Source organism: Cibotium barometz, chromosome 2 (genome assembly GCF_041138505.1).
Source record: "Cibotium barometz isolate CiBa-2024 chromosome 2, ASM4113850v1, whole genome shotgun sequence".
Classification (NCBI taxonomy): domain Eukaryota; kingdom Viridiplantae; phylum Streptophyta; class Polypodiopsida; order Cyatheales; family Cibotiaceae; genus Cibotium; species Cibotium barometz.
In genome coordinates, this window is record NC_141047.1 from 31,693,192 (window position 1) to 31,713,463 (window position 20,272).

At 39.5% G+C, this 20,272-nt stretch overlaps 1 protein-coding gene across 1 annotated transcript; it reads right to left on the reverse strand.

Moving 5' to 3' along the window:
• Positions 1-5,021: 5,021 nt before the first annotated feature.
• On the reverse strand, positions 5,022-10,026 carry LOC147640943 (pentatricopeptide repeat-containing protein At1g11290, chloroplastic-like). Its single transcript, XM_086816788.1, has 2 exons — positions 9,722-10,026; positions 5,022-9,437 (listed from the first exon to the last, which is right to left on the reverse strand). The coding sequence occupies exons 1-2, from the start codon at positions 9,874-9,876 to the stop codon at positions 6,662-6,664; spliced, it is 2,931 nt and encodes a 976-aa protein (XP_086672914.1). The 5' UTR covers positions 9,877-10,026; the 3' UTR covers positions 5,022-6,661.
• Positions 10,027-20,272: the final 10,246 nt, after the last annotated feature.

Here is a 20,272-nt window from a genome sequence, read left to right on the forward strand (position 1 = left end):
GTTCAGCCATCTTCCTCACCATTGGTTGCACCCATCCTATTTGTCCAAAAGAAGGACAAGTCTGCATGCCTTTGTGTAGATTACAAGGTATTAAACAAACTCACCATTAAGAATAATTTTCCTATGCCCAGGATTGAATACATTTTGGAACATTTAGATGGTGTAAAATTTTCACACGATCGATCTCAAGAGTGATTACCATCAGGTCCACATTTTTGAAGCTGACATTCCAAAAACAACTTTTCGGACAGAGCGTGGCCACCATGAGTTTGCAGTCATGCCATTTGGGCTTACCAATGCACCAGCAACCTTCAGTAAAATGATGTCCAGGATTTTCGCAGTATTCATTGGTAAGTGTTTTTTCATATTTCTTGATGACATACTTATATTCTCAGCCACTGCAGAGCAACATGAGAAAGATGTGGAGAAAGTCTTGCAACTCTTGCGAGATAATGGGCTCTACATAAACGTCAAAAAGTCTATCTTCAGCATTACAGAGGTTCACTACTTGGGCTACATCATCGGTTCCTCCGAGATTCGATTGAACCCCTCAAAGGTTCAAGAGATCTTGGATTGGGATATCCCTAAGACTTCCCAAGATATCCGTTCATTCGTAGGTCTTTGCCAAGCCTACAGTACGCATGTTCACCAGTTTTCCAACCTTGCAGCACCTCTCACTAGCTTGCTCAAGGGGGTGAAAACCCATCGACAAAAAGTCACAGTTACAGGCAAGGCACTTGATGCATTCCGTGCACTCCAAAAAGCAGCCTCAGAAGCGTATGTTTTGAAGTTAGCATCTTGGGATTAAGTTTTTGAGGTCATTATTGATGCCAACAATGTCGCCATAGGCGCTGTTCTTCAATACCCGTGGCCTACTGAAGTCGAAAGTTGGATGTCACCAAAAGGAATTATTCGGTTTATGACGACAGAGAACTTTTGTGATCACAGTGCTCCATAGTCACAAGAAACGTTTCGAGGTTTTTTTTTTGTTTTTTTGAGGTTTTTGGGGTTTGGTTTTGAAAGGTCCCTCGGCTAAGAAACCGCGAGGTTTCAAAAAATCAATATTTTCATAAAGTATAAATACTTAAAGAACTTATAGTAGCCATCTAAAAACATAGTGTAATGATGGAAAAACGGTGTCTTTCTCACACATCTCGGGGAAGCATCCTTATTTTAGTGAAGCATTATGGTGATTTTGCTTGATTAGATGCCACAAGTGGTTCAATCAAGGACTCTTAAGAAATTGAAGAAGAGAAGGTAGAAATTGGGAAAGATTTAAGACATTGAAGGATAGTGTATGAAGAAAAAGGGAAAAGAAGAGAGGAGGAGAAGAGAAAAGGAGAAGAAGAGCAAGGGAGTAGAAGATGAGAGAAGAAGAGAAAGAAAGATGAAGAGGAGAGAAGAAGAGAATGAAGGAAGGAGAAGTAGAGGTGAAAGAAGTAGCACAAGATGGAAAAGGGAAGGAGGGAGGTAGGAGAAGAAAAGGGAAGGAAGGTGATGAGGAGGATATGGAAGAAAAACAAAAGTAAAAAATCCCCAAAAAAATCGGGGCGCGAGGGGGAGGGGGAGGAAACTAAACCTAAAATTTGGAAGAAACTGCTGGAGAGGTTTCGAGGTTTTTAAAAACCGTTTTGAAGTTTCAAGGTTTCGAAGGCTAGAAACAGGTTTTTTTGTTACTATGCAGCGCTCAAACATTGGAAGCCTTTTCTTTTATAGATAGGTTTTCACAGTCAAAACAGACCACCAAGCACTTAAGTGGCTCCAGACTTTGCCAAGGGCTCCAGTGGAGTGATCAACAAGTCAGATGGAGTCAAATCTTTTAACAATTTAGAGGAATGATAGAGTACATCCCTGGTAATCATAATCCAGTTGTTGCAGATGCTCTTAGTCGAAAGACCAGCATCCAGATCATGCAAGAGTCTACCATTCTCGAAATCACTGGAAAAGACTTGGATAGCATGAAAGATCAGTATATCAATTCTGTAGAGTTTGGTACTCAATATAGTTTGGCCCTCAATTCTGAGCTCGGCCATTATTTAGTGCAGAGCGGTTGATTGTTCTACAAGAACCACCCCTGTGTCATTCGAGAAAAGCGAGCGGCTCTTGTCCATGATGCCCATGATTGTTTAGTTGGAGACTATAGAGGTATCAACAGTACCCTCAAGAAATTGGAATGTCGTTTTATTGGCAAAAAATGAGGTGTGATATTTATTCACTGTCAAAGAGTAAAGGTTCCACATACGAAAAAGACTGGTTTACTTCAACCTTTGTCTATCCCCGACAGACCTTTCATCGACATTTCTATGGACTTTACAGGGCCTCTACCAGCATCCGTCGGATCAGGCAACACTCAATGTTTTACCATTGTGGATCGCTTTGGTAATTTTTGCATGCTCATCCATGCAAGCATACGACCACAACTGAGGATGTAGCCCGCCTTTTTCTCAAACATTGGTACCCAAGTTCACCTCGCATTTTTTGGAGGGCATTATTCGAGAACTTTGGGACTAAGTTATAGTTGTCTAGTGCATTCCATTCATAGACAGATTGGTCAGACATAAATTTATAACCTATTGGCCTTTGATGTTCTCAAGTCATACTGTCATGACCAATAGTCCAAATGGGAACATTATCTTCCATTGATCCAAGCTATCTTAAATGATATTAGTGTCGGACATACTTCGTATGAGGCAGCCTTTGGTTATTGTTTCTCCTCTTTTGACAAGAATGGTGTCTCCATCTCTTTAAGCTAACAAAACGACGGAAGCATTCTTTGAAATTATTAAGTCAATTAAAGATTGCTTGACCAAAGCCCAAGAAGCTTACAACAGACATGCAAATAAGTCTAGACGAGATGTCCACTTCAGGGAAGGGGATTGGGTCTATTTGCGTATTATAAAACAAGTGGGCAAACGTTGTCCCAAGCTTTCTTTCCATAGTTTTGAACCTTTTTCTATAGTTAAGAAGCTCAGTGATGTCTCCATGAAGTTAAAGTTGCCTAATAATTGGACGATGCATGATGTTTTCTATGTTTCTTGGCTAATACTATATGTTGGACTAAGAGTTTTTGATGTTTCATCAGCTAGACGTGGTTGACGAAGCAAAAGTCATTAGGCCTGAGAAAATCCTTCTTCATCGTTGGAAGCATGGTTCCGATCGACGACTCCGTCAGTTCTACACGAAGTTTCGAGATCGAGGTACCCACGAAGCCGTTTGGCTAGACAAGGAGTTTTTTCAAGAGCACTCCCAGTTGTTGGCGGACTACTTGGAAGCCATTAACCTGCCGCCAAGCTAAGCATGAAGGAATGTCACATACAATCTACACTGTAGTGCATGGTGTCAAGATGGCTCATCATCAGTGCATCATTGTACAACAAAAGGACCCTGTAGGGTATAAGCCATGGCCCCATTGTAAGCTCCAGTCTGGGATATGTCAGGTACGAGCTACGTAGGTCTTTCCTCATCCTTAGAGTGTTAAACAGTCAGTCAAGTCCCTTAACCCACTTGAAGAGAATCATTCATGCATGTAGAAGTCAATAGAAGCCATTAGAGAGCATTCATGGCATTGCATAAGCATATAATGCATTGCATAAGCCATATTATTATCCATTTTATCCATTATTAACATCCAGACGGTAGCATTTAATATCAAGTCGGCCAGCTTATTTAGGATAATATTCAGCATATACAAGTTGTGCAGCAGTCGGCCAGCTATGTAGCCAACCGACCGGCACTAGAAACCCATATAAATAGCACGCATTGAATCTCATCATTCATCTCAGCATTCCAGAAACAAAAACGCAACAGTGTGAAGAAACACTCCAGCCCTTCACAGTCCACAACAGGTTTCAGCATTCATCATCATTTTCTCCATCCTCCCAGGTGAAGGAAACCACAGCATATTCAGTCATCGGTCTTGCATATTCACAGCATAGAGACAATCCCTATTCAGCCCCTTTCTTGGCCACAAGTTGCAGCCTTCCTACAACCACAGGTTACAACCTTCCTACAGCCACTTGGAAGAGTGCATTGGCATCAAGATTGGTCATCATTGGTGCTTCTACAGCAGTGTACAGTCAGCCCGACTCTTGGTCTTCCGAAGGTCTTGCGTTTGTCTTATCTACAGCCCATAGTCAGTCATTCTCTTCAAAGTAATAACACAAATACTCCTAGCAATAGGAGGGGACCCTTCAGTGGGTAATCTGAGACTCAATAATAAGTACAAATCTCTCTCTCTCTCTCTCTCTCATCTCTTAAACTATGAAGTGATAAAAGTGGATTGCTAAAGACTCGCAAAACTCAAGATATAGAAGGCAGTGTGTGATAGGATTCTACATCTACACATAATTCAGCTGCATGTTACATTATGTCCAAGCACGGGACATAGCACCTCCCGCCCCAAATGATGTGACTGGCCTCTATATAGTGACTACCTTGAGTAGCTCCCTTTCTGGACTCATGTGAGTCTCTGTACAAAAAATGATATCCCTTCCTAGCCACTTGGGTTGTGGGCCATTGCAATTCCATATGGCTAGTAAAGTGTGTCTGTGGTCTCATAGACCCAGCGCCCTCATGTGGGATGTCTCTTTGTAATAATGACCCGGCCATCGTGATAGGCAACCCATTTCCCTGCTTTGCGTGCCTCCATGACCTAAACCATTCCCATTTCCACCTGAATGGTGTGAGGTTGTCACCAAGATATATCTTGGTCAGAGGGTGTTCCTCTTTGCCAAGAAATCCAGTCTAGACTCCATATCTCTAAAATTGAGAAGCAAGGGCCCCTCTCTATTTGGATCCTTCCCTGCCATCCATGCATCTATTGATTGAGAGAGAGAGAGAGAGAGAGAGAGAGAGGGGGGGGGGGGGATGTGTAGAGAAAGAATGAAAGTTAAATTAAAGGTCTGAACAATACCCAAAGGGTGTATGAGACCATAAAAGCGTTAAAATGGTTCCATGTGACTAAGTCATGGAAATTAAAAAGAAAAACTAGCTACCTCAACATTAGAGATTACAGGAAAGTAAGAGATAGTCATGTGAATACAAGGTGATCATGTGAAAAATACAAGGTAGCCACCAGACAAATGAAAACACCCACATCATCCATTCAAGGTGGAGTCACTGTGTCAGGACTGCATCTATGACCCCGTATAAGCTCTCTATGTTCACTGCCTATGGAGGTTCCTCCCTTTGTCCCCAGAGAATCTCACGAATCTGGAGCTGCCACATGGAGAGTTGCCTCAGGCCAGTGGGCCGGGGAAATACAGTGCACTGCAACTGGTGTGCTCTATCCAGGGTGACTCGGGAAAGTCCTAGTGGCTTGGGAGGCTGCCTTGTGTGCTGTCTGGTCTGCCTGGAAGGATCCTTCCAAAAAAACTGAATGTATTGAGTGCCATTCATGCTTACTTATAAGCCGCATTGTTGTCCCCAATTTGGGCACATTAAGGAGGTATCCACACCCTTTTACCAAAGCGTAAAATTAATTTAGAAACTGGGAAGGTGGTCAGGGAACGAAGTATAGAACCCCTCTTAGTTGCACCACTTTAAAGGAACATGGAGGGAACAGGAAGAGAAAGGAGCGTGAAGGCGAAGATGCAATCATTTTACACTTCAGCTTTTTATAGAGACAAATGGTCCATGTATCCATGTCAAACAAAACTATTCACATGGCTATTGTAAATCTTTGTATGCATCACATCTGTTTCTCAATGCTGGCACCCATGGGAAAATGCCCCAAGAAAGAGCAGCCAGAGGGAGGCAACTCCAAATTGAAACTAGCGAAACTGGAAGCTAGTTTTCACAGGGCCGCAATCACTCACATATTTCTCTTGAAGACTTACCTGTGTGTTGGGGCTGAGCTCTTTTCTCTGATAGTACTGCAGAATAAGGCTCGGCAACACATTCTCTTCAATAGGTTCACCTAATGCACAGAAACTGCTTATATTCTGATCACAAAGCATCTCTTGTATGGACTGCTTTGATCAAAGGATCTTGCTGCAAGGTTAAGTTTGGAGCATGAGAATGGTAGGCAGTGACATCATGCAGAAACAACATCAACTAACATAATCCCCTTGTCATTACATGAATAATAAGTCCTTTTATTGAAGCATCAGCAGAAAGGCTGCTGATGAAGCCTCTTTCATGCTTCTGTACATTTTCCTATAGCATCAAGATTCGTTCTTCTTATCACAACCTGCACCCTCATGTTCTGCTGCCTGACCACTGAACCATGATGAATTTGTCGTGAGCCAAATGCCTGTGTAGGGGATGGCTGCACGTGGTCCATCCAACAAGGTAAAATCAACAGTGTGATGCGCATCCTGGTAGTGAGGCAAGTCATGTGTATGGAACATGTTTTGTAACCATAAGTGTGCCTGAACAAGGGCTATTTGAGCCCTATGTCAGCCCTTACAGAGTTGCAACATGAGCGAATCATTTCAATGGCACAGTTTTTGCATTTGGAGAGGTGCATGAACCATCAGAGTTTGGCATTGAGGGTGGAGTCACCCCTACTACGTGAGCGAATTGGACTCCAGAGACCAATCATGATCTTCACTTATAAGGACTTGAAGTGCAGTCTCTATGGATTGATAAACTCGTGTGCATGAAATGTCCAACTTGCTTTCCATGAATAACTGCCTAAATGTAGCAAGAAACCATCCCATCAGTAGAAGTCCTTACATGAGCAATCCCCTCCCTGGAAACGATGAATGCGATATGCATCCATGATAAAAATTTCCCGTTTTTCAATCTTGGATACAACCTTGGTGGCATTATGGCAATCAGAACAAACTCGGAGATTCTTTGACACCCGTATAGTCGTGCCTTCAGCTGTATTCAGAAGCCCAAATGCTATGGCTAGTTTCTCACAGTGTCCACATAAAGCAGTTTCCTTTTCTGCATCTGAGATTGACTGATTCCCAAAGTTCAACTGTGGTATATAACCCTCCATTTTCATTTGTGGAGCTAGTTCTTTTAGCTTGGCATATACAGCAACACTTTGTGGATGGCATGTCCCTCCTACAATGAATTCGTGTACCTTATTTCCAATCTCAATAAAGGCCTTTCCTGGCTTCTTTAGAGCACCAGTTGTGCCTTTTCTAAGCTCCTCCAGCCTTTCAGCAACATCCCACATGCCTGCATGGGCATAGATGCTGGACATCAGCACATAACCAGAGGCGTTTTCACAATCCAAAGTAACAACAATATTGAAGCAACGCTGTCCGAGATCAACATTGCCATGTTGCTTGCAGTGTGTAAGCAAAGACATCCATCCCGCAAAGTCAGTTTGGCAGGGCATAGTTTGAAGCAAGTCCTCCGCCTCACTCAAAAACCCCGCTCGGCCGGTGAGATCGACCATCAAGTTGTAATGATCGATCTTGGGCACAATGCCATAGACTCCTTTCATCAGCTTAAAGTAGTGGTAGCCTTCCTTGACTAACCCATCATGACTGCATGCTGACAGAAGACACATGAAAGTCACATCATCCACCTTCATGCTATTCTTTTGCATTTGTTCAAAAAGAAGAAGGGCTTGCTTAGCATGCCCATTCAAACCAAAACCTTCAATCATTACATTCAATGTGACAGTATCACGCATGGGTAGTCTGTTAAACAGACAGCAGGCATTATCAAGGCTGCCACACTTGGCATACATGTTAATCAGAGTGTTTCCAACTAAAACATCCAACTCAAGCCCACTTTCAACAACAAGGGCATGAATCAGGCTGCCCTGATTCAGAGCAGACAAGCTGGAACAAACTTTGAGAATGCTAATAAATGTGACTTGGTCTGGCTCCACAGCTTCTGCAAGCATTTGCTGAAAAACTGTGAGGGCCTTCTGGCCATGCACATGCTCATGCTGATTCAGTGCTAACCCTGAAATCAGTGCATTCCATGTCATGGTATTTCTATTTGGCAGCCTGTTGAACAGCAGGCATGCATCATTTATGCTTCCGCAAGTGGCATACATGCTGGTGAGAGCATTACCAACCACTGTATCACATTCAAAATCGCACTCAAGGGCAAGCACATGAAATGTATGACCCTGCTCTAGGGATGATAAGCTAGTACATGCTTTCAAAAAGCTGATGAGGATGGCCTGGTCAAGCTCAACTCCCACCTCTTGCATCTGTTGAAAAAGCAGAAAAGCTTCCATAGCGAGTCCACACTGAGCATACCCTCCAATCATCGCCCCCCATGTCACAGCATTTTTGCTTGGTAGTTTCTCAAACACGGCACGTGCATCCTGGAGGTACCCACATTTGGCATAGATGTCAATCAAGGTGCTGCCAACATACACATCTGATTCGAAACCGCACTGAGTAGCATCTGCATGAATCAGCCTTCCCTCATCTATGGCCACATAGTCTGCACATGCTTTCAAGATGTTTACAAATGTGACCTGTCCTGGCTTTACACCTTCACATTGCATGTGATGGAACAGATAGGCAGCCTCTTCTAATCTCCCATGCTGTGTGCAGGCTCCAATCATCACATTCCATGTGCTCACATCCCTAGCTTGCAGTCTGTCAAAGACAATCTTTGCATCCTCAAAGGATCCACATTTGGCATACATGTCAACAAGAGTATTGACAAGATACACATTTGTTTCAAAACCTCTGTAAATGATAGAGGCATGAGTCAGCTGACCTTGGTCTAATGATGGTATGCTGGAGCAAGCTTTGAGAACACTTGTGAATGTAATATGGCCAGGCTTGAAGCCCTCTTCTTGCATGTGGTGAAACAATTCAAGAGCTTCTTGGCCATGACCATGTCGGGCATAGCCTGCCAACATGCTCGACCATGTTACTAAATCTTGCTCAGGCAAATCTGCAAACACCCCATGTGCATCATCTAGGCACCCACATTTACAATACATGTCAACTAGGGCACTACCCACAAAAATATTACACTCAATGGCGCATTCGATCATGTGAACATGAATAATCCTTCCATCTATGAGGGCTGCAGCGTTGGCACAAGCCTTTAGGACCACCCTGAAGACATGGCCATCCAGTTCAATGGCGGACTGATGCATTTGGTAATATATACTAATAGCCTGTTTTTCTTGCCCATTCTCGGTATAGGCTGAGAGGATTGCACACCATGCAAAGACATCTGGGTCGGGCAGTTTGATGAATACTCTAATGGCTTCCAGCAAACTTCCAGTCTCAGACAACATGCTTATGAGGCGGTTTCCCAAAAAATTATCAAACTCGAGTCCATTTCTGCAGACAAGACAATAGGCTTCCTTACATGCTGCAAGGTCAATTCTGGGAAGACATTGCTGGACAAAGTCATAAAGTTCAACAGCAGTAAGGAACCCTTCTTGGTTTAGAAGGTCCTTTTGCTGAAGTGCTGCAATCGAGCAATGGCCATTCTCACCAAAAAATTGTAAGGTCTCTGCATGCCCTAATGAGTATTCATCTTCAACAGCCCTGCATGCACAAGTCGAGGCAATATGCATGTCACAAGCCTACTTGGTTATTAATTCTTCACAGAACCAAATCATAGAAGCACAGCCCATTCGCGGAAAATCATGTAATCATGTGATAGAGGTGGGGCCCATGCACAAAGGCTTACAATGGCCATGCCATCATGGAGGTGGGGCCCATTCACATGAAAGAAATCTTTATTACCACTTAGCCTACAATGGCCTGTTTAATCCTAGAATTGGACCCGAAATTAACAAAAAAAAATCATACAAATGGAATGAGCATACCGTCCTGGAGCTGTTAAGCAGAGATCCTGCGGAGATGGTCTGGCATAGTACTTCTGGGAATGCGTTGAGTGCAGATTTGCGCTTATGAGGGGTTTGTGGTGAGGCAGCTGTGGAGGAGGGAGGAGCGCATTGCTTTGGATTGAACACGGTTGCATTTTCCTGCTGCTGGGGCGATGCCGACTACATTGCGCTGTACAAGAGCACGTACACCCGTTTCGAGCCTTCCATTTATATTCCACAAATAAGGTTTTTGGCTTCCCTTTTTTTTTAATAAATAAAAAAATAAATATCTATCGATCTATTACAAGATAAAGGAAGATTCCCCACCCTGAAAGGAGACGCTAATTTTTGAAAAGTAGAAAGGAGAAGAGAAGACAAGTGTTTGGGGGTTTCTTTCCCATAGGCCTAGATGCATTGGGGCTCACAATTAGTCGTCACCATCAAACCATTTACTCATTTTCTTATATATATATATATATATATAATATATTAAAAAGCAAATTCCCCACGCTTCCTCCACTCACACACATACATATCTTTTAATATTATATTATGTGTATGTGTAAGAGAGAGAATATACATACACACATATATATTATGTGCATGTGTAAGAGAGAGAATATACATACACATACGTATATATATATTATGTATGTATGTGTATCTATAGGTATCTAAGCATGTATGTATATATAAATACATTTATATATATGTCGACGCACACACATGTATGTTAATGCACACACAGACACAAGTACCTGATACGTGCACACCAGCATACATACACACACTCGCACGCATGGACACACATGCAACATATAGAGATATGCACACTTGCATACATACTCAAACTTGCATATACATGTACACAAGCACATAAATACACTCACATACACAACTACATGTGCACACACATGGACATGCACACACTCACACACACATGCACTTGCACGTGCACACATAGATGTACACACGAGCATATTCACATGCTCATACACACGTACATGTAGACACTCGGATATATATAAATAAAAACATACACACCATGTGCACACACACACAACAAATATAGACTAACACACACACAATCAAGACACTTGCACGACACATGCACGCGTGAAGACAATATATAATCACACATGCGTGTGTATGTGCACACACAATCACACATACATGTATGCAAAAGAGAAGACAAAAGACATTGTATATAAGATACACTTATTTAAGAGTGAACACACCTCATCGTGCATCCCCACGTATTAAATTTTAATATTAATTAAAAATATATGTGTATATGTATTTATTTATTTTATAAATGCACATGTATATATAGGTATACGTCTCTAAATATAATAAAACATAATATTATAGATAATATATATTTACATATGGGTGCATGTGAGAGAGAGAGAGAGAGAGAGAGAGTGTGTGTGTGTGCGCATGAGAAAGAAGTATGTTTGTGTGTGTGCATGAATGTATGTAAGCGAGAGAGAGAGAGAGAGAGAGAGAGAGAGAGAGTTTCTATATATGGGAGAGTGTGTGTGAGAAGAGAGATAGCGTGTGTATGTGTGTGTGTGTGTGTGGAGGGGGGAGAGAGAGAGAGAGAGAAACAGAGAGAGAGAGAGACAGAGACAGAGACATGGAAGTCTATGTGTGAGATCTTTAGGAACTTTTAAATAAACCAACGCTCCTGGTTCAAAAGACTGAGATGAGCATCCCCTATCAGCATAAAACCGTGCCCTATCTTGAGCACTCCTAATAGAATCCCGAGCTTCGGTCAGCATTTCCTGCATATCACACAAGAAATCCCTCAATGCAGCTCGATGTCCTTAAGACCGACATCAATAGGTGCCCTAGGTTGATACCCATACATAAGTATACACAGACTAAAACCAATAGCCATATATTTAAAACTCTTATAGGCAAATTCCATCATTGAAAGATATTTTTCCCAATTTGATGATTTTCTAGAGATATATGCACGAAGCATATACTCTACAATCTGATTCATACGCTCTGTTTGCCCATCAGACTGCGGATGATCAGAGCAATTCACATTCAAAGTAACTTTCTCGTTGTAAACCATTCGGAATAAAGTAGGAAAACATGGCATTATAGCAGCAGAAACCAGGGATTCATCGGGGCCCCGACATACCCACATCTGCATATGGAATAATCGATATCCCGAGTTACCCATATCGACATTAGAGAGTCATCAGCGTCTCGATGAGTCACATATGTTCATCCATAATCCAGTTGACTATATAAATCACCTAAAGTACGGAACTAGAGAAAGAAATGCCCACAAAGGAAAAATCCAAATTTTCTTCATCCGAACACAACAAGAAACTCGTTGAACTCTAAAGAAAGAGATTCCAACAAGTTAATATGCTGACGAGATTTTTCTCATCAAAACATGCAGGCTGTAGATAAATATAACTTCTAGTGAATTTAGAAAATGAGATTGTCTTTTAATGTTGAGGTCAACATGCTAAGTGATGTAAGCAAAGCAACAATCTTGAGCCCAAATTATCCCATAAGATAATAAATGTGAGGGATCACTCTAGCATCCCATACCACCATGATACCACCTAAACATACCTTAACAATTTGAAACTCCCTAGTATGCCGTCTAGGAAAATATGAATAAAATCCTGTATAAAAGGAATAAGATGGCCATATCCAGACTTTCACATACTAAAACCAGTCTCTATATACCTGAGACTACATCAAGGAATAACTCTTTCCGAGTACATCATTAGAAAAGAAATTGAATTATTGGTGCCATGATAGAATTTGTCTTAGGCTTAAGAAATTAAGCACAAACCACACTTAAATAAGTGCAAAATAAATTATCATGGAAAGGTGTCAAAGGTGAAACACACTTTGAACGCAGATTATAGCCATTAAAAGAAATTAAGGAACATGTCCAAAAAGAATGGCTAAATAATGGTAAAAAATCACGAAAACATCGTTTAAAATTAATCCAAACAAAAATATCCATTAATACGAGGTATAATCATATTAATAATATGCAAATAACCTGCATCTATCTAATGTCAGCACGTGAAAATGTACTTCAACATTAAATAACCCTCGAAAATATTAAATTCTCGAGAAAAAGAATTATCACGATTTTTTTTCAACTTTTCCTAATTTTCTAGGACCTCAAAATATGATAATTTTGAATTCCACCAAACCTATCTTATGGCATTTCAAACCTATATTTTTCTAAAAAAAAATTAGCAATTAAATTTACCAAAATACCATTGATATTTTAAAAATACCAATTTCTAGGATTTCTAAAAATAATTTTTAGAATATTCTTAATTTTTTCTGAGAATCCCATCATTCATGAAATTTCCAATTCCGCCCGACAATTCTCAAATTGTAAGGTTTCCCCCCTTCCAAAATAGGAGAAACACTTAAGATAGTCCACTAAGTCTTATCTTGGAGAAAATTTCCTACTCATCGACACCTTGACCATGCAGAGATTCAAGGATACGATTCATAGGTAAGACCTAGTTCTATCCCGCACAGGGGGAGCGTGGTCTTCTAAAAATAAAATCACCCATAGGGTAATTGATCATAATTTGGACAACTACTAGTCTTGATTCCTAGAGACAATACTTTTTTCCTCATACATGCAAGGCACAGTCGCTAGCCTATCTTCTAGAATAGAATTGCCCGAGAATCTATTTATCTAGCGTAGGGCTTTCACCTTAATAATTTGAAAAGCTACCCGACTAATCAGGTCCACCCGTTTGTAGGATGGTGCCATCGGGGCATTCGATCCTCCCACTTTCCACCCTACTCACGCCGCATCAATTTATTTTCTAATTAACCTACCACACTGTTTGACATAAATAAACATGTTCCTTAATTAAGGTCCTTTACAAGGTTTGTTAAAACAGCCTTTTTCCACAATACAATAATGCCAAACACAAGGTTTATAAAAAAAGTTTATATATGAATTAATTCCATACAAGCCAAACCATCTCTCTTATTCTTTTCCTTTATACTGTCGATGATCTAGAATTCGGCCTTCCAGCCTCTACATGCTGGGCAAAACCCTACGGGACCATACACCTCATCGTCGACTACTGGCGAGGACTCAAGCCGGCATGTCGCCCCCTCAGGCTCCATTGCTCGATTCTCCTGCCCCTCAGAGGGATGTCTACGCACTAGGGTGGGCTAATTCACCGCACTAGCCTGGGCCCTCAGAACTAGGCAGCATCACAATCACTCGCCTCAATCGGCGAACCTCATTCTCCCAATGGTATGAGGGATACTATGGGCCAACTCCGGGCCTTACTAATGTCTCCACTGTCCAGCTATACAAGCACAAGAACAGGGCTGCGTCAAGGCAGGGAGAGTTGTACCTGTACCTTAATTTAACCAAGATAACAATCCATTTACTCAACTAAACCATAGGACTAGAATCCATGTTACCTTCTTAAGAAAACAATCATTTTCACAAAGATTTTAGTATTTCAACTTGAGATTGTGATAAGACATTCTTTATTAAGGCATATGCTGTTGTTTAAAAGAATATAAACTTTAACTAGTAAATCAATCAAATAGATCACTATTAACAATTAATAGAGAAGCCGGGGCCATACCTCAACCCCTAAGAATGATATATAATTGAAAAAAACAAAAAAAATATCTTATAGAAATTTGTCGTTTATCGTTGTCTTTGCTCGTTTTAATAAGAGTTTTAGAACTTGATATATGAGAATAGAGAGTCTTCTAATACCTTCTCTTACGATTGAAATCATCCGATCATCCCCAAGATTTATCTCCTCTTACTCGTACTCTGACTTTTCTCTCTTTCGAAGGTCTATGGCAAAATAGCCTTCTCTTGCAGGGCTACGGTATACTATTCTTTATTTAAAAGAAAAGCTATGGAGTTTTGGTCTCTTCCTCTGAAAGACCATAGCAATCTAACCTTCTCTTCTAAGATATTAAATAAGAATGAAGGGATATATACATCTCAAGCTCTAAGATTGCCTTGAGGCTACTTGCTGCCTTCTTACAGTTTTCCCTGTGTAGAGACCCTGACAGAATCAGCAAATTGTTTTGGCCATAACTCTCTGATAAAAACTCAGAATATGGTTGTATAACCAATGAAAAGAACTGGAAGCTATCTATTCTACAAGCCTACATGGGTAGAATAGGCAAAAACGTTTGTATATAGCTGAAAACGTACCATCTTTAGAAACGCGTTGCTTTTCCACATTTTTAGTATGCATGGACTCTAAATAAGTAAAAGTACTCTAAATATGACCTCTTATCACCTAAATTCGAATTTCTATTTTTGGAGATACTTATCTCTTAATAGAACTATTCTTGTCTTCTTATTTCTTTTAGGATTTTTGGAGCTAATATTTTTATTCTAACACTTTCCTAATGTTTCTAGCCTTATTGTCTCACTCTTCTCTAAGTACACTCTCTTTCCTTATTGAAATCTATATTAAAAGAGACACATACATGGCTTGGGAGAGACCTTACACAAATCTAATGAAAATTTATAATTTTCATGGATTTTTTAATTTTTTGGGTCAAAAAATATATTTTTAAATGAATTTGAATGGTCACGGGCACCCGAATGGACACACCACATTCCAAACACCAACCCCACATTTTTTTGAAATTTAAAATAACCTTTGTCTAATTTTTCACTAATTTTTAAGAATTTTTTGAAATTTTTAATTAACCCCGAACGCATTTAGAATACGAACGGTCAAAAAATTTCAGAATTCCAATGGTTTTCTCGGAATACGGAAAGCCAAAAGTTTCGGGAAAATGAAAAGACAAAAAAAATTGTAATGTGAAAGGTCAAAAGTTTTCGGAAAATAGAAGGTTAAAAATTTTCCAGAATTCGAAAAGCCAAAAGGTTTCGGAAAAGTGGAAAGCCAAGAGGTTTCCCGGAAGATGAAAGCCAAAAAAGCTTGAAGAGAAAATTTTAGGAAAAACCAGAGATTTTTTTCCTTAAATTTATATTTTTTCCAAGCTTTGAAAAGCTTTTTTTACAGATAAAAAACTCTTTTTTAAAAAAATAAAAAATATAATTAAAGCTTTTAAGCTTTAATTATAGCTTTGGACAATTTTTTTTGGAGGGGGGGAACGTTTTTCGCAAGCGGTTGCTGTCCCCCTCCCCCCCCACTTGTGCGTCGACATGAGAATGGTCACTTTCCTCCTCTCCCCTCTCTCCTTTGTTAACAGAGAGGATCCTTAATCTTTAATTAAAGATTTAATTAATCATAATTAATATTAATTATGATTTTAATTTTAAAAATCCCTTTTAAAAGGAGTTTACACGAGCGGGAGGAAAATAGACGAGAAAAATCAGATTTGAGAGGCAAAGAGGGTCCTACGCACACGGGAGAGCATTTCATACATCAATATGCTGCCCCCTACTAGATTTCAGCAAAAAATTGGTAGAAATTTGATCGCATACCCACGGAAAAACCCACAAAAATGTATAAAAAAATACATTTTGACCATAAAAATGCTCAAAAAATTTCTAAAAAGTTAGGAAAAAATTCCTAAAAATTATAGAAATTTAGGGAATGCATTCTACCAAAAATATCCACAATAAAATATGAGGTATTTTTGTAAATTTTTTTAAATGCTTATTTTAAACCATAAAAAATAGAAAAAAATAGCATTAAACTCACGGAATTCCCCCGTAATGTCGATTCATCCACCATTGAATTGTAGTAACACACATTCCAATTGTCATATCGATGATCCACGTGCAAATCATCAGTACAAATCAACAAAATAACATTTTTATTAGTAAATATTAAAATTTACTTCAAAAAATATAAAAAATTATAAAAAATCAACAACAATTAACTAGAGATTGCTCTGATACCACTGTTAAAACCCTAAGATCTCTCTAGATAATTGTTATGCATAAACATGCATAAATGAGACATGAACTCATCCACCCAACCACCCCTAAGCCCAAGGGATGCACACATGAATTATAAATGAAATACATCATACCTTTACCTTGATGTCCCATACCATCAAGAGGTATAACTCCGATCCAATAGCATGTAGCTATAGTGTGAAATGGTAGGTGAGTAGATATGGACCTCTACACAAGAGACTATAGCCTAAGCCTCCAAGCCTCCAAGCCCGCCTTGAGTGTGCCCCATGTCCCTATTATATAGGAGGGCCCTCAAGTGACTCTTGACTCTCCATTTCCCATGTGTGACCCTTGGATGCCTGACCCTAACCTTAACCCTTAAGGTTAGTCCTAACCCATGCTCCACTAGAGCTTGTTCCCATGCTCCCATGCTCACATGCCTAATGTGGGTTAGCCTCCTAGTATATGCACATATAATGTGCATATAACATAGCACACATAATGTACATATAACAGGTGCCTTGTATGCATAATGGGGATTGGGATGGTCATAGTGATGATTGCACTTAACACAAGGCATATCACTCCTCACTTGTAGAGGCATTAAGGATGTTTGGCTTTGAAGGATTTCATCCTCTCCTAGAGATGTCAATTGAAAGCTTTTAAGCAAGGCTGCATAGAATTCGGGGAGTGACAATTCTGAGATCAATCTTTCTTTTGCCATTGCTTCACTTGGTTGTGAGAACATGATCATCTTCCAGCATGCTATCATCTAAACGTACTTCTTCTTTACAACATTGATCGAATGTTTTCGAGTTGGATACAATGATCAAGTTGTATAAGCTGTTATTCTTTAAGCCCATCATAAAACATCTCTTCAATTGAGAATCGTTTAATTTTTCTTGTGACTCACATCGTGAGTCACAAGAGTTTTATCCGAAGGATAAAGTCTCTAATTGTTTCAATGGTTTACGCTCGATTGAATAGAGTTCTTTTGCTACACTCCACCGATCACCTTGTCTTGAAAAGCCATGGATAAAGACTGACTTCAAGGTTTTGAAGTTGGTCTTGATTGCTAACATTAATGTGAGGAACCATCGACTAGCCTTTCCCACTAAGCATAGGTTCAACACACGTACCTTGGTGGGGCAGTTAGGATTTCCAAAGGCTTCACATCGTTGTTTAAACATTTGTATGAATTGAATAGGATCAGTTGTTCTGTCTTATTTGCCCATAATTGTGGAAATCTGTACGGCCGTATTTCTGTATGAGTCACTAAGGCCGTATGTGAGTGCTCTTGTGGGTAGGGACTCACTCAGTCCTTGGGAAACCCCCCTTCCTAGACTAGTCAGTATGTCCAAGGTGCAGGCATCCACCAGGGGTTGGAAAGGATTGGTACACCTATAGGATTTGTGGAAATGTTAGGTAAAGGACCAAAGCCCGGTGGGATTGAAGTGACAAGGGGTGCAAACCCCGATGACACGCTTGTTGTTAGCACGGCAAATGGTATTCAGAGTTACCCTTAATATGCAAGCACATGTGTTTTTTTTTTCTTTTTATATTTTGTCACAGGCTCAAGAGGCCTAGCGTACTCTTCGTTGGGTCAAACGAGTGTCTGTTTACCCTAGTTAGCTTGGACGCTACACGCACGTAAACGACCTTAGGGATATTTTTACAAAAAAAGTGCATGCTAGTAACTTCCCAAATGGAAGAGGAGGTCCTAAAACCTACTTTCCATCACTATCTCAAATCTCAAAATGAAAAAAAAAATTCAAGAATTTTTTCCCTGTTTTGTAGCACGTTTTTTAAGGTGTTCTAAAAGGAATTTGGAGAAACTCTATATGAGAGAGTAGTATTTTTGGAGTACAACTTTGTCTCTCTGAGTCGTTTGTGATTTTGTCGTTTAGATCCTCAAAATGTAGCCCAAACATGGTTTGAAGTCGTTTTCGCGTTGTTTTTTGCGATTTTATTACTTTTCGGGCTATTTTTGCCTCGATTTTTGGGTCAAATATTGAGGCTACTGGTCAGAGGCCAAAACGATCGATTTTGACTTCGAACGGCCAAGACCAAATTTGAAGAGCTCAATGTCGGCTTTCTGATGAGCACTAGAGCTCAATGTCGGTTTAGGAGATACGAGCCTCCAAACAGGGGTGTTTTCCAGAGTACTTTAAAAAAAAATCGACGGACCCCCGTTCATGTCGTGAACTAGCAGGATGTAGCTCACGGCATGAAAAGACCATGAATTTTATCAATTTTGATTTTTTTTCTGTTTCACGTCTCGTGAGATGCTAGTACTTTACGCCATGAAATGCTTAGTGTTTCACGCCGTGAACCGGACTTCATGAGAAAAATTAAATTTGATTTTTTTTTTTGGACACGGGAGTTTCACGCTGTGAAACACTTAAGGGTTCACGTCGTGAACCACTTAGGACATGAACCGATTTTCAATTATTATTTTTTTGGGCACGAATCCTTAGGCCGTGAGACCTTAAGGCGTGAGTGTGCAGAAAATGGTTCACGCATGAATCATTTTTTCGATTATTTTTTTTGGCACGGAAGCGTTGGGAGGATATTTTTTGAATTTAAAATTAAGGAGATATGGGCATTTTTCCCAAAAAGGTAAGTGGGAATAAAAAAAGTCAACCTTTTTATGACACCCCTTACACCCTTCATAAATGACCCCCAAAATGGACAATTTGACAACTCATGAGCATCTACTCATTGAATGCTCATTAGCCTTAATGAGTTATGTAAAAAAAAGTGATTAAGAATTAATCAAAGATTAATCCTTGCACTAATCTTTTCCTCATGTAAAAAATGATTAAGAATTAATCAAAGATTAATCCTTTTACTAATCTTTTTCTCTTTTACACTAATCAAAGACTCTAACTAACTACTAATTCTTAATTAATTCATGCAATTGAGCATATCATTGGATAGAGCAAGGGAATGCTAAGCTATGTGCATCAATAAATGTGTAAATTAATCTAAAATAGGAGATTAATTAGACTCTTAATTTTGGTCTCTTCTTTTAAGGTAAAATTAAGCAAAAGAGAGTCAAATTCCTTTTATTGAAGAAGTTGATGTGCTCTCAAAACACTCAAAATGACTAATTTCAACAACTTGTATGATCAATTTGGACCCCAATTAACAAATTTTCTAATTTTTTACCTCTTGAACAAGATTAATCACCCTTAATGACAAAAAGCAATCCATTAAGAGAAATTAGTCGAATTCAAGGATTTTTTTATGGTTTTGAGAAATTTTTGGAAGGATTAAGCTACTCCTAATGCTTGCTAACACTCTAATGCAAACAATTTCAACAAAAAACACACAAATTAAGCTAAAATTAATGATTTTTTAGTTCTATGTTTAACACTAAAAAGAGAGCTAACATTCACTAAAAATTACATTCTATTGATCTGTTTGATGTAATGGATGCAAACTAAGCCTAATACAAACTATGTGCAAGCCCTAAGAACATTTAAAACCACATTAACAACAATAAAAACAACAAATTAAGCTAAAAATTAAGCAAAAAGCATTCTTTACAAAAACAAAAAAGAGAGCTATTCTACACTAAAAAGAGAGCTATTCTACACTAAATCACATACAAATCACCATCAAATCCACATATTTTTCATGGGAAACCATTAATTAAGATAATC